General features: G+C 49.3%; 1 protein-coding gene across 4 annotated transcripts in view; it reads right to left on the reverse strand.

Annotated features, from left to right (window-relative positions):
* Positions 1-12,976, reverse strand: part of Mdc1 (mediator of DNA damage checkpoint 1) — a 16,219-nt gene that overhangs the window by 1,337 nt on the left and 1,906 nt on the right. For 2 of the 4 annotated variants that reach the window (XM_013355048.2, XM_026777825.1), the window contains exons 2-14: positions 11,708-11,843; positions 9,781-10,161; positions 9,622-9,697; positions 8,319-9,088; positions 7,688-7,753; positions 7,455-7,544; positions 4,678-5,397; positions 4,528-4,571; positions 1,664-3,379; positions 1,470-1,592; positions 1,211-1,393; positions 829-954; positions 625-735 (exon numbers count right to left, since the gene is read on the reverse strand). In XM_013355048.2, coding sequence (XP_013210502.1) covers positions 625-735; positions 829-954; positions 1,211-1,393; positions 1,470-1,592; positions 1,664-3,379; positions 4,528-4,571; positions 4,678-5,397; positions 7,455-7,544; positions 7,688-7,753; positions 8,319-9,088; positions 9,622-9,697; positions 9,781-10,161; positions 11,708-11,840 — 4,539 coding nt within the window. In that variant the 5' untranslated portion in view covers positions 11,841-11,843. The remainder of the gene's footprint in view (positions 1-624; positions 736-828; positions 955-1,210; positions 1,394-1,469; positions 1,593-1,663; positions 3,380-4,527; positions 4,572-4,677; positions 5,398-7,454; positions 7,545-7,687; positions 7,754-8,318; positions 9,089-9,621; positions 9,698-9,780; positions 10,162-11,707; positions 11,844-12,976) is intronic. The other 2 variants (XM_026777828.1, XM_026777826.1) reach the window with 2 other exon arrangements.

Below are 12,976 nucleotides of genomic sequence, written 5' to 3' on the forward strand. Positions count from 1 at the left end.
GGGGGCTGGAGAGATGGTTCGCAATAACAGGTTTAGTTTCCAGCACTCACATGATGGCCCCTATTCTCTGTGCATAATACAGATCTTTTTTTTTTTTTTTTAAGAAAGGCAGACTGCCACATGCAGCGCCTCATTTGGATGTGTCTGGAGTCTTGGAAGCTTGACTACCCTATGTTCTCCTACAAATGGACCTTGAGAGCTTGTTTGGAGGTTCTAGCGGGGGAGCAGCTACTCGTATACCCTTAACCGAAGACCGGTCCTCCTCTATTCGGGGAAGGTCGTCCTCTTCGACCAAGCGCACAGCTTTGGGAGGGACGCACACGGAGCGGTGAGGGAGGAAGGGGACACCCGCCTAGCCAGCCAGATCAGCCGAATCAACCCTGGCGATCAATGGGATGACAGATGTCACAGCCAGATCGCCCTCACATCCCATAATATAGATCTTAAAAAACAATTTGGGTGGGGGAACAGTCACGCGCAGTCCAGGCTGCTGTTTTATGAGTATATATCCACTGGTGCCAGCAGCTCTCTTCCCTCAGTCCGGTCAGCCTTTGTCTCCACCCTGTCCTCACCCCCACCACCTACTAGCTGCCCCCCTTCAGGCTGCGCACACGCCCATCATACCTTGTAGGAATGGGGCATGCTGGGCAGGACGGTGCCTCCACAGCAGCCAATGATCTCTGCCATCTGAGCTGGAGGTGGCTGCACGCGAGGGGTCACATGAATCTCATAGCCCTAACAAAGAGGAGAGGTGGAGACAGGTGTCTGCACTGGGAGGCGAAGGCTACTGGGCAGGACTGAGGCATGCTGCAGAAGGCAGCCCCTCACCTCCAGCAGTTTCCGTTCCCGAGCCCGGCTCAGGGCATCCCGAAGGCTGAAGCTAAAATTCTTCTCTTGTTCAGGATCAGTCACCAAGTAGTCATCAGGCGGCAAGAAGTGACCAGCCTTTCTGGACTAAGGGGAAGAACAGGCAGAACAACGGTTCCTCTGAAGAGAACTCATTATGTCTTCTTTCTCCTTCCCAGTGTTGAGGATTCACCCAAGACTTCAAGCACTCTGGGCAAGTGTGCTACCACCGAGTCATTCAGGCCCTTACAATAAACCTCTTCAAAGCAGCCTCTGCCTCACTAACACGCCATTCCCCACCTCCGCTCCTGTCACTGCTTCCTGAGGGTAGGTGAGCAGTCGTCCTTACTCACCATCTTCTTACCTCGTACAGCCAGCTGAGGGAGAGGATGGGGATGCCCTTCCCCAGAGCACACAAGAACTTGACTGTCCTGCGGATGCGGTCGGTGACCAGGTGAGAGGCCTCATTTACTGAGCTGGCCAGACGGCCTCCCAGAGCCAGGACTGCCCGCTCTCCACGAGAGTCCACGACTCCTGTGAAGAGGACCTAGGGGACGGTGTGAAGATGGTCACAGCACCCACATCAGCTGCACTCACCTCAGCCCCCAGCCCTGGTTTCCTACCTTGGGAGCTACTGCTTCTTGGTTAGGTTTAGCCCGCCGGCTTCGACTTGGGTTTCCCTGGGTCTCATCTTCTGCACGGCCCCTCTTTCTCTTGCCTGGTACCGGAATTGCTCTCTCCTGAGGCTGAAAATCCTGTCAGTGGGCATTTGAGTCCTGTAGCTTTTGCTCCTAGTTAGGGGGGCCCTGGCTCTTACCTCTTCCTTCACTGGCATTTCTGGAGGATCTTCTTCCTTGGGGACGATGGTCATCTGGGGAACTTGTCTTCGGGGACGTTTCTGAAGTGGGGAGTCTGTGGTAGTGGAGGGCTCCTTGTGGACTCGAGAGGCCTCAGGCTGGGGTTTGGGAGTGAGCCCTGATCTCCCAGCTGCTTCCTTTTGCATCAGAAGAATGTGAGGGGTGGTCTCTGGAACCTGAGCAATAGCAGCCTCAGGAGCAACTGTAATCAACTCAGCTTCTTCTAATGTCCCTGAGCTTTGGTTGGTTGAAGACTGGGACTCGGGTTTAGAGGGTGCAGAGTAAGGCTCATGGTCAATGGGAACTATGTGGGAGCCCTGTTTCCCCGCAGCCTTGCGCCTCCTTCGGCGACTGCCTTGAGGAACGGGCTCTGGGGGACCAGGTTCCAGTTCAGGGGTAGTGGACATTGTGGAAGCACTTAGTGGTGAAGACTTTAGTGTTATGCTCTGATCTGTCACCTCAGGGGTAACAAGATGGTCTGTGGAGATGGGAGGATCAAAATTAGGGGCTACTGGTTCAACTGATTTAGACTCTTCAATGGAGGGCTTACATGTCCTTCCCCGAGTGCCCAGAGCTGTGGGCTTGGGGGCAGGAGGTTTTCTAGATGTGAAAGGCTTAAGTTCAGGGGCTGTGGAGATGCTGGCTTCAGAAGTTCTGACAGAAGATCTACGTGCCCTTCCCTGAGATGAGAGCTCAGGGGTGACAGGCTGTTCTGTGGAGATGACAGGCTGGAGTTCAGGGCCAGTGGGGACAACTGGGGTCCTGATAGATTTACGTGACCTGCCCTGAGAGGACTGAGATGTGACATTAGGGGTGACAGGCTCTTCTGTGGAGATGACAGGCTGGAGTTCGGGACCGGTGGGGACGACTGGTTCTGGGGTCCTGATAGACTTACGTGCCCTGCCCCGGGTGACCCGAGATGTGGGTTTAGGTATGACAGCTTGTTCTGTGGAGGTGGGAGGCTGAATTTCAGAGACAGTGGGGACAACTGGTTCTGGGGTCCTGATCGGAGACTTACGTGCCCTGCCCCGGGTGGCCCGAGATGTGGGTTTAGGTATGACAGCTTGTTCTGTGGAGGTGGGAGGCTGGAGTTCAGAGCTAGTGGGGACATTTAGTTCTGGAGTCTTGATGGAAGATCTACTTGGCCTGCCCCGAGTGGCCCGAGGTGTAGGGTTTGGGGTAACAGGCTGTTCTGTGGTGGGAGGCTGGATTTTGGGACCTGTGAGAACTGATTCAGGTGTCTTATCAAAGGAACTATCTGTGCTGCCCTGAGTGACCTGAGATGTGGGTCTGGGGATGGCAGGTTGTTCTGTGGAGGTGGGAGGCTGGAGCTCAGAGTCTATAGGGACAATCACTTCTGGAGTCCTGGTAGAGGACTTATTTGCCCTGTTCCGAGTGACCTGAGATGTGGGTCTGGGGGCAGCAGGCAGGTCTGTGGAGCAGGCAGTGTAAGGCTTAAGGGCAGCAGAGGATGAGGGGGTCATCCTGGAGGACCGCCGAGGCCTGACGTGAGGCTCTGTGTGAAGACTCTCAGGAAGGTGTGGCTCAGAAGGGGAAGACGGCAAAGGTGGAGACCGAGACTGCTTTGGGCTCTGAGAGGTGAGGACACTCTGAGGTGGGGCTGAAGCTTCAGGCACTGGAGAAAGCAGGCAATGGGCTGGGGGTTCTGGATCAGCCTGAGGAGGAGAGAGGCAAGTGATAAAAGGTAGCAAGAAAGAGGCCAGTGGGGCTGGAGAGATGGCTCAGTGATAAAGAGCACTAGCTGCTCTTCCAGAGGACCTGAGTTCAATTCCCAGCACCCATATGGCAGCTCATACCTGTTTGTAACTCCATTCCCAGAAGATCTGACACCCTCACATAGACATACATGCAGGCAAAACACCAATGAATTATAAAATAAAACTAGTTTAAAAAAAAAAAAAAGAGGTGGGCATGAATCTTGATCTTTCTCAGTGTTCCTGAAGGGCCTCATGTGATTGCTGTGTCCTCCCTCCACTCATCTCCCTGCCCTTACTGCCCAGTACTGGGATGACAGGCCCATTAGGATGTCTGGCTTTTTTATTTTTTATTTTTTATTTTTATTTTTTATTTATGGTCATGACATGCTCACTGGCACTTCTTTCTGTGATCTCTCTTTTTTATTTTTTATTTTTATTTTTTATTTATGGTCATGACATGCTCACTGGCACTTCTTTCTGTGATCTCTCTTTAGGCTAGGAACTCCTTGAGAGAAGAAGCAATCTTTTGGATACCATAAGAGGCCTCTCTCTCCAGTGGGTGGGCAAAGAGGGCAGAAGCACAGACTTCTGAGTCAATAAAGGAAAACGGCCACTTGGGAACAATGGGTGGCAGAACAGGAACAGAAGTTAACTAATGAGTGATGAAGAAAACAGAGAACATGGGATTGAAGAGTTCAGTAACCAAGGCAAGCAACTAGGATCTGAATCTGAGCTTCAGAAGCCATGTAAAACAGTCAGGGATCGTGACATAAGCTTGAGATCCCAGAGCCAGGCAGGTAGAGACAGGATGGTCCTGGGAGCTTGCTGGCCAAGCAGCCTAGTCTACTTTAACAGATTCTAACCCAGCTCAAGGTCCTGACTCCCACCCTTCCCAAAAGCTGGGTGGTTCCTGATGAACACCACACAGGTTGTTACTTGGCTTCCTCATGCACCTCCCCAAACACACACCCTCAGCCATGCACAAATGTACATGCAGTGAGAAAACAGCAATAAATTAAAGGCAGGCTGGGTAGACAAAGAAGCTGCCAGGGTTGGGGGTGACTTGTGAAGTAGGAGCAGGACAAAAAGCAGCTGAGCTAGCTCACCCCGGAAGCCTTTCCAGCAGACATCATCTTGCAACTCAAGCGGCCTAGTCAGAGAGTGGAAACAGGAGTGGCTGAGTGCTGTGCAGCCTGCAGTGCAGGACCAATGCCATGAGGGCCGCACAGCACACTGCCTCCCTCGACCCCACTTACCTCTCTGCTGCCTCCCGGGGCTCACGGGGTCTCCCTTTCCTCCATCTCCCTGGCTCCCACAGACTGGCGGGGCTGATGTCAGTCCCTCAAGGTCCCCCATGCCAAGTCCAGGCTTTAGTGTTGGACTGGCAATCTGCTCTTTCTGATCATGGCTCCCTCCCTCAGCCACCCCTCTATCTAGGTTCACTTCTAAACCAGCTGGCTCCCATTCTCTCTCTGGTTCTGGTTTCCCCACTTCTCTTTCTCTCTTCTGTGTGTCTTTGGACATCTCCATTTCTACCTTCAAACTCTCCCTATTTCCTTCAGGATCCCCACCCTTCCCCTTGTTAGACTCCTGTCCGTCTCTAGCCAGCACCGTCTTTGGCTCTCTGTCCTCTGTCACCTGAGGTACTTCCTCCCCCATCACATCCTCTCTCTCACTGTCTGATGTTCTTTCCCTGACTTTCCTTTCCAATGGCTCTCTCTCAGGGGTCACCCTGTCTGCTGTTTCCTTTGGTATACCCATGGCTTTCTCCATAGTTTGTATCTCTCTGCCTTGAACTCCCGACAGCTCTGTGTGAACCAAATACTGGTGTCCTGGTGGTGCACTAGGTAGAGATGGAGGAGATCCATGAGATTCAAGGTGGGTGGCGACGAGCTGGGGTTCCGAGGCCTCAGGTTCTCTCAGACAAAATGGCTGTGTAGCCAAAACCTCCCAAGGCACATCCAGGGCACCTGCACCTAGAGAGGATCAGAAAAAGGAGATGGGGATGCAGGTAAAGGAGGCAATAAGGGGCTGGCGAGATCGCTCAATGGTTAAGAGCACTGATTGCTTTTCCAGGGGACCCGGGTTCAATTCCCAGCATCCACATAGGCAGCTCACAGCTGTCTGTAACTCCTGTTCCAGAGAATCTGACATCATTATACCAATGCCCATAAAATAAAGTTAAATAAAGTTGTTTTTTGTTTTTTTTTTTTTTTAAGGCAATAAGGCAAAGAGCTAGGGCACACTCACAAATGGCTAAATGGGTTACTAAAGGCAAGCCTGGAACAGGGTGGCAGTTAAAACACTACATGCTATTTAGGAGATTATAATCTCTGAAAAACAAGGATTGGGTATGTGCCCGAGGAGAGTACTCCTGGGCATGTGTAAGGCCCTGAGTTCCCATGCAGAGGGGAAAAATTGACTTCTGGGCCAATCCCAAATCTCCTGAACTAGAATCAGGATAAGGCCCAGTAACCTGCTTTTATTTGTTGTCTTGTTTTGTTTTCTGACACAGGGTTTCTCTGTGTAACAGTTCTGACCGGCCTGAAACTCGTTTTTATAGATCAGGCTGGCCTCAAATTTACTGAGATCCGCCTGCCTCTACCTCCCATGTGTTGGGATTAAAGGCGTGTGCTATCACTGCCCAGCTTATTGCCTTATTTTTTAAGATGTATTTTTAAATTTTTATTTACATGTATGTGCGTATATTATGTGTGTGGGTGCCCATGGATCTCCAGAAGCTGGGCATACAGTTGTCAGCTCCTGACATGGGAGCCAGAACTGAACTCTTGTCCTCCGAACAGTTGCCACTCTTAACCATTCAGCCATTTCTCTAGCCCATCTCCCTGACCCCCCCCCCCCCCCCACGACAGGGTTTCTCTGTGTATCCTTGGCTGTCCTGGAACTCACTCTGTATGCTAAACTGGCCTCAAACTCACAGAGATCTGTTTGCCTCTGCCTCCGGAGCGCTGGGATTAAAGGTGTGCACCAGCACTGTCCCAGCTCCATCTTTTTTTTCTTTTTTTGAGACAAGGTCTAATGTACTTTCTATGTAGTTTAGACTAGCTCTGAGCTCCTGCCTCTGCGTCCCAAGTGTGTATCACATGTCTGCTATGGATTTCTTTTCCTCATGAAATGGAGAGCACCAGTAGAACAGCAACAGAGTATGAATGGTGGTGCTGGAGATGCAGCTCAGCTGCTAGAGAGCTCATCCAGCACTCATGAGGCCCTGTCCATACTATAATCCCACCACTCGGAGGACCAGAAGTTCAAGCTCATCCTCAGCTGTATGAACTCTTTGTCTCCAAACAAACAAACAAACAAACAAGCAAATTAAAATGAATGAGGGGCTGGACAGATGGCTCAGAATTTAATAGTACTGGTTTCTCTAGCAGAGGACCTGGGTTCAGTTCTGAAATCACATGGTGACTCACTACTGTTCTTAACTCCAGTTCCAGGGGCTAAGACAACCTCTCCTGACCTCTGTGAGCAGCAGGCATGCACATGGTGAACGTAAGTACATGCAAACATACACTCATACACATAAAAATAGATAAATTTAAAATAAGACTTGTAATTCCTGCGCTACGTGGTACTATGGTCATGTAGTGACTGTACTTCTTGTACTACAGTAATAAGGCTGTAGCGTACTGCCTGCACTACTGCAAGGTTCGCGAGCTGGGCAAGGGGCTGCAGACTGAAATACACAGAGAGAGAGAGAGAGAGACACAGGTCACGCTCGAAACAAGAACACCACGAATGCCTCAAGAATGCCAACTGGATTGTGTTCCAGGGCAGCTTATAGAGGGTCTCCTTGACAAATGGCTATGCCCTAACTCTCAGCTGCAAGCCCACCAGAAACCACTCTCCTGTCTTGTGTTCAAAGCAGCTGCAAGCAGAAGAAAACAAGTTGTTTACAGAAAATTCAGGGTCTGGGGGTCCACAGTTCCCAACAAGACAGACCATGAAAGGATGTAGAGGAAGAAAACAAGAAAGAATACGAAGCTGAGGGTTCAGAGAGACTTTGTTATACCTGGAGTCTGAAGGCTAAGATGGGAAGGCCCAGGCTCTTGGGGCAGAGTACATGGGAAGCCCTGCGTAGGCTCATCTTCCAAACTCTGAGCTGCACAAGAAAAGATGGCTGGAACACAGCTCCCCCAGAATGTCAGGCCCCACTCCCCATCTAGGCTGTACAGTCTTTCAAGGACCACCAGTCTAATCACCAGCTTCTACTGTACTCAGTTACAAACACCTCAATGTCCTCACCTTCTGAGCTCTGGCTCTCCCTTTCTACAAAGCACTGGGTAGCTGGAAGGCATAGATCAACAGATTCTGTGGGAAGAGATATGAGACAGATAAAGTATCAGCTCTCATCCTCAAGACCTTTACAGTTCTCCTCTAACCTTATAGACAGCCTATTTCAAGGGTCAAGGGCAGAGCAGAGGGCAGCACTTGCCGACAGAGCCGTCTTTGGCAGTCTTGGTTCTGCCCATTTGTGCTTCCTCTCTCTGTGGCTCTGTGGGATCCCCTCGAGTACCCGTATACACCACCTGCTCCACTGGTGCAGTAGGTGACCTGCTTTGGGACCCCACCTCAAGAGTGCTCTCCGCCTCAGAAACAGCTGTGGCACACTCTCTCCCAGCATCTTCTGCTACCGGCTGCTGGCTCTTTCTTACATCTGCCACTGCTGAAGAGGAGCCTTCCCCCACAGCTGCTTCCCAGGCCTCCTCAGAAGGCTGGGCTTCCTCTAGAGGCAGCTGGTGCTTCTCCCCCAGGGTAACAGCTGGCTCTGGCGGGACTTCCTCCTCCACTTGTGTAGCACTGTTGTCTACTGTGGCAGAGGAGGCCCGATTTCCCTCTAGGTGGCCACCAGGGGAGTTCATGTCCACATCCTCACCTTCATCTCTGGCTCTATGGGGAGGCTGGCTCTCTGTGTCCATGGGGCTGTCAGGGACCATTTCTCTCTTTCCCTCCTCCACGTCCGTGTCACTGTCTCTTCCAGAGGCACTCTGGCTTCGCTCTACAAGGACCTGGGGTTGGGACTTGACCTCTTCCATGCCCGAGTCTCTGCTCCACAAAGTAATTCCCCTCTCTTTCAGATGGGCCAAGGTGAGTGCTGCTGAGACTTCACCCTCCTCGTCTGTGTCGCTGTCAATCACCATGGGTGTGTGGTTTGTCTCTGAAGGGACAGCCACTGGCACCCTGCTCTCCTCCACAGCTGAGGCTGGGCTGCCCTGCACATGTCCCACTCCAGGTGTTCCAGGGTCCCCTGTACCAACTCCAAGCAGGATTTGCTTCTTCTTCCCAGGACCTACACATGGGGTCATAGGAACCCCCTCTCCTTCCACATCTGTGTCACTGTCCTCCCCAAGACTGAGGCTCCTCTCCAGAACTGACCCAACCTGAGCTGCTCCACTGCCAGCCTCACTCTTGACTTTCGTGTCCTTGAACTTTGGCTCAGGAGGCTGTGCCTGTCCCAGCTGGATGCCAGCTGTCATTCCTTTAACTCCAGGCTGCTCAGCCTCTGCAGCAGCAGCACCTGCCCTAGCTGAAGAGGATCCCCCCACTGCCGGCTGCTGACCCTGCTCTTCATCTGTGTCACTGCCCACGTCAAAGGGCAGAGACAGCCCAGGGACTCTCGGGGCTGGAGAAGATGCCTCTTCATCACTGCAAAGACAAAGAATCCACAGGACGACTTCCGTGAGTGCTGTAAGAGCAGGCACTGCTACTGCTGGCAGCTGCTTTTCCTGTCTCCACCAAGTATACCAGGAATGCTCATCATAATTTAGTTTAGCTGAGGAAATGATTATGCCTAGGCTCTCAGCTCCACCTTTCAAGAGAATCATCTTGGAGGCTGGAGAGATGGCTCAGAGGTTAAGAGCACTGCCTGCTCTTCCAGAGGTCCTGAGTTCAATTCCCAGCAACCACATGGTGGCTCACAACCATGTATAATGAGATCTGGTGACATACACGCAGACAGAACACTGTATACATAATAAATCAATCAATCAATCAATCAATCAATCTTTAAAAAAAATCATCTCATCTTTTCAAGATTGACACTTTAACTCCTTATTCAAAAGTGCAGGTGTCTAAAACCAGGTAAGATGGCTCAAACCTGTTATCTCAATACTCAAACTGAACCCAGAGGATTGCCAAACAAAATGAAAGACTCGGTTATCTGGTGCTTTGGTACTCACCTCTCCGGAACAACTGTTGCTGATGGGGATGTTGGATTTCTTGATCCATTTGCCACACACCTTCCAGAAGGAAAATCTGGCAGGAACGGGAAGGAATAAATGGAAAGCTTACATCTCCATCCTTGTCTATTTATACACACTCCCAAGGCACAAACTTACCCACTTCCTCCTCTGAATCCTCAGCCAGCAAAACTCGGGAGGTCTGGGATTCTCCCTGTATTCTGGGGGTCCCTTCTATAGTTAGAAATCCCCGAGAGACCAAAGGTGGAGGAACATCCAAGCGACGGTATTGGCAGGGAAAGTCTGCAAACAGAATTAATTCCTGGTCCTTCAGACGATGGCTCACTCCAGGGGTTAGGACCTTAGGGGGCTTTACGAGCTGAGTGCCATTGAGGCTCCCACAATCCTGGAGGATAGGGGCTTTGTTGTAAGCAGAGATCTCAATCACGGCATGCTGTTTAGAGATGGATTGAAAAGGCAGGGTCACAGAGCAGTCAGGGCTTCTGCCAACTACATTTTTGCCAAGGTAGAGAGGGAAATCTAAGGATTGAAAAGAAATATAAAAGAATAGGTCAAACAGAAATATTAAAATCAGAGAAGTCCTGGCCTAAAGATGGTACCCTACTATTCACTCAAAGCTCTTACAGGGATTAAAAAATAACCAGCATAGGAGAGCATTTACTTTTGGTCAGAGTGGGTTTTTTGTTTGTTTATTTTTGTTTTTTTTTTGGGGGGGGGGGAGTGAGACAGGGTTTCATTATGTGGCTTTGGAGCCTGCCCTGGAACTAGCTCTGTAGACCAGGCTGGCCTCGAACTCACAGGGATCTGCCTGCCTCTGCCTCCTGAGTGCTGGGATTAAAATCAGGTTTGCGTCACCACCACCTGACTAAAGAGCACTTACAATCATTACTCACCTGCAGTATTTTATCTACTCACACTATTCTTGTTTTCTAATTGCTCAAACTTGAAAACAGAGTTTTATGCATGCTAGCTAAGCACTCTTCCCTGAACTACAGCCCTTGCTGTGTTTTTGATCCAGGGTCTCATTATGTAGCCCAGATTGGTTTCAAACTATGTGTTCTAGGTTACCCTCAAACTCTAGATTCACCCCCTCAATACAAGAGTCACAGACACTACCATGCCCAAGGGGTGTTTTCCGTTGGATAAAATACACAATACGGCTGGGCGTAGTGGCACAGGCCTTTAATTCTAGCATTTGAGAGGCAGAGGTAAGTGGATCTCTGTGAGTTTGAAGCTGGTCTACATAGTGAGTCCAGGACAGAAAGAACTACATAGAAAAACAAAAACATAGACAATACAAATATAAGCATCTCAATCATTGTGAATATACCGTTCAGTTGTATTACACATCCATTGTCCTTCCACAATCACCAACACCCATTTCTAGGCCACAATGTATTTTAATTTTTCAAAAATTATATGCCTGGCCGAGTTTTTTCTCTGTAGCTCTAAAAGCTAGAGAAATCCTGTCTCAAAAAAACAAAAAGAAATTTCTTTATTATGTATTTGTGTGCACCTGTATGAGTGTATGACCACCATGTCTGTGCAGGTGCCCTGGAGCTACAGGTACATATGACCCATCATGTGGGTGCTCTGACTGTAAACCAGGTCCTCTACAAGAGCAGGAAAGTACCCTAATCACTGAGTCATCTCTTCAGCACCCATACTGCATTTTTATTTCAAGTTCTTAATTTTCTAGCAAAAGAAAATCAACTCTTAGAAAATGCAGGCCACCAGCCTGAATCACATGGCCTCTCTGCCATCCCTAGTAGAATTAATTATTCACACTGGGCGGTGGTGGCGCATGTCTTTAATCCCAGCACTCGGGAGGCAGAGGCAGGCGGATCTCTGGGAGTTCGAGTCCAGCCTGGTCTACAAGAGCTAGTTCCAGGACAGGCTCCAAAGCTACAGAGAGACCCTGTCTCTGGAAAAAAAAAATTAAAAAAAAAAAAGAATAATTATTCATATCCCTTTTGAAACATATAAAGTTCTACCAATGATCCAACAACCTCTAAGGAAAATAAAAAACCCATATTCATATTTCAGCTGCCAACAATCCCCTGACCTCTTTCTGGTCCATGAGCACTACTGAAGAGACGTAGCCGCCCTATAGGCTCCAAGCTATGCCCTAGGGACCCATTGGATATTTCTGTCTCCTCTTCTTCAGCATCCCAATCAATAACCTGGGTGTTTTCCATGATCTGTAAAGAAAACACATTATCATTGTTCCTGTTATTAGTTTATATAAGCGCTTATAGAGAAAATCATAACTGGAGGTAAGCCTGGATACATATGGAGATGGTGCTTTTCTTTCTTTTTCTGTTTTTCCACAGACACAGTTTTTCTATGTAGGGCTCTCCTGGAACTCACTCTGTAGACCAGGCTGGCCTCAAACTCAAAGATCCACCTGTGTCTGTCTACTGAGTGCTACGATTAAAGATGGGAGCCACCATGAGGTGACTGATGCTTTTCTGTCAGTCATTCTTAAGTATGTAAAAATACTGGGGAAGGGGTGCGGGCTGGAGAGATGGCTCAGTGGTTAAGAGCATTGCCTGCTCTTCCAAAGGTCCTGAGCTCAATTCCCAGCAACCACATGGTGGCTCACAACCATCTGTGAGGAGGTCTGGTGCCCAAAAAATACTGGGGGGGGGGCAGATTGTAAGAATATGTCAGTAGTAAACTGTTTGGCTAGCCTATTTGAGGGCATATGTTCAACACTTAAAACTACTAATATAAAATAAAAAACAACACACTTTTTGGGGGGCTAGGTAGTAAATGGCATACCCCTTTAATCCCAGCACTTGAGAGGTAGAGATGGGTGATCTCCAAGTTCAAGGCTAGACTAGTCTACATAGTGGGTTCCAGGACAGTCAGGGCTACACTGAGAAACCCTGTCTAAAAACAAACAAACAAAAATCTTTGATTCAAACATGTTGTCATATGTCTGTAATCCCAGCACTTGGGGTGCTGAGGCAGGAAGATGAAGAGTTGAGAGACTTAGCCAGGCACGATGATACACATGTGGTATAGCAGGTATAGCACTTGGGAGGCAGAGGCAGCCAGAGTTCTGTGAGTTCAAGGTTAGTCTTGTATTTATAGTCTACGTAGTTAGACCCTGTCAGTGGAAACCAGCCTTGGGTACTAAGACCTTGTCCTCCAAAATGAAACAAATGATACATATGTGCATATTTATACTTTTGGTCATGACAAAGAATTAAGGTCCAAGAATACCATTACATACAAAGGGGTATTTTATGGGATTTTAGGTACCAGAGACTAAACTTAGGCCTCACACAAGGCAAATGCTCTACCACTGAGCTAGACTTTAAAGTAT

This window comes from Microtus ochrogaster, unplaced genomic scaffold, assembly GCF_000317375.1.
Source record: "Microtus ochrogaster isolate Prairie Vole_2 unplaced genomic scaffold, MicOch1.0 UNK87, whole genome shotgun sequence".
NCBI lineage: Eukaryota > Metazoa > Chordata > Mammalia > Rodentia > Cricetidae > Microtus > Microtus ochrogaster.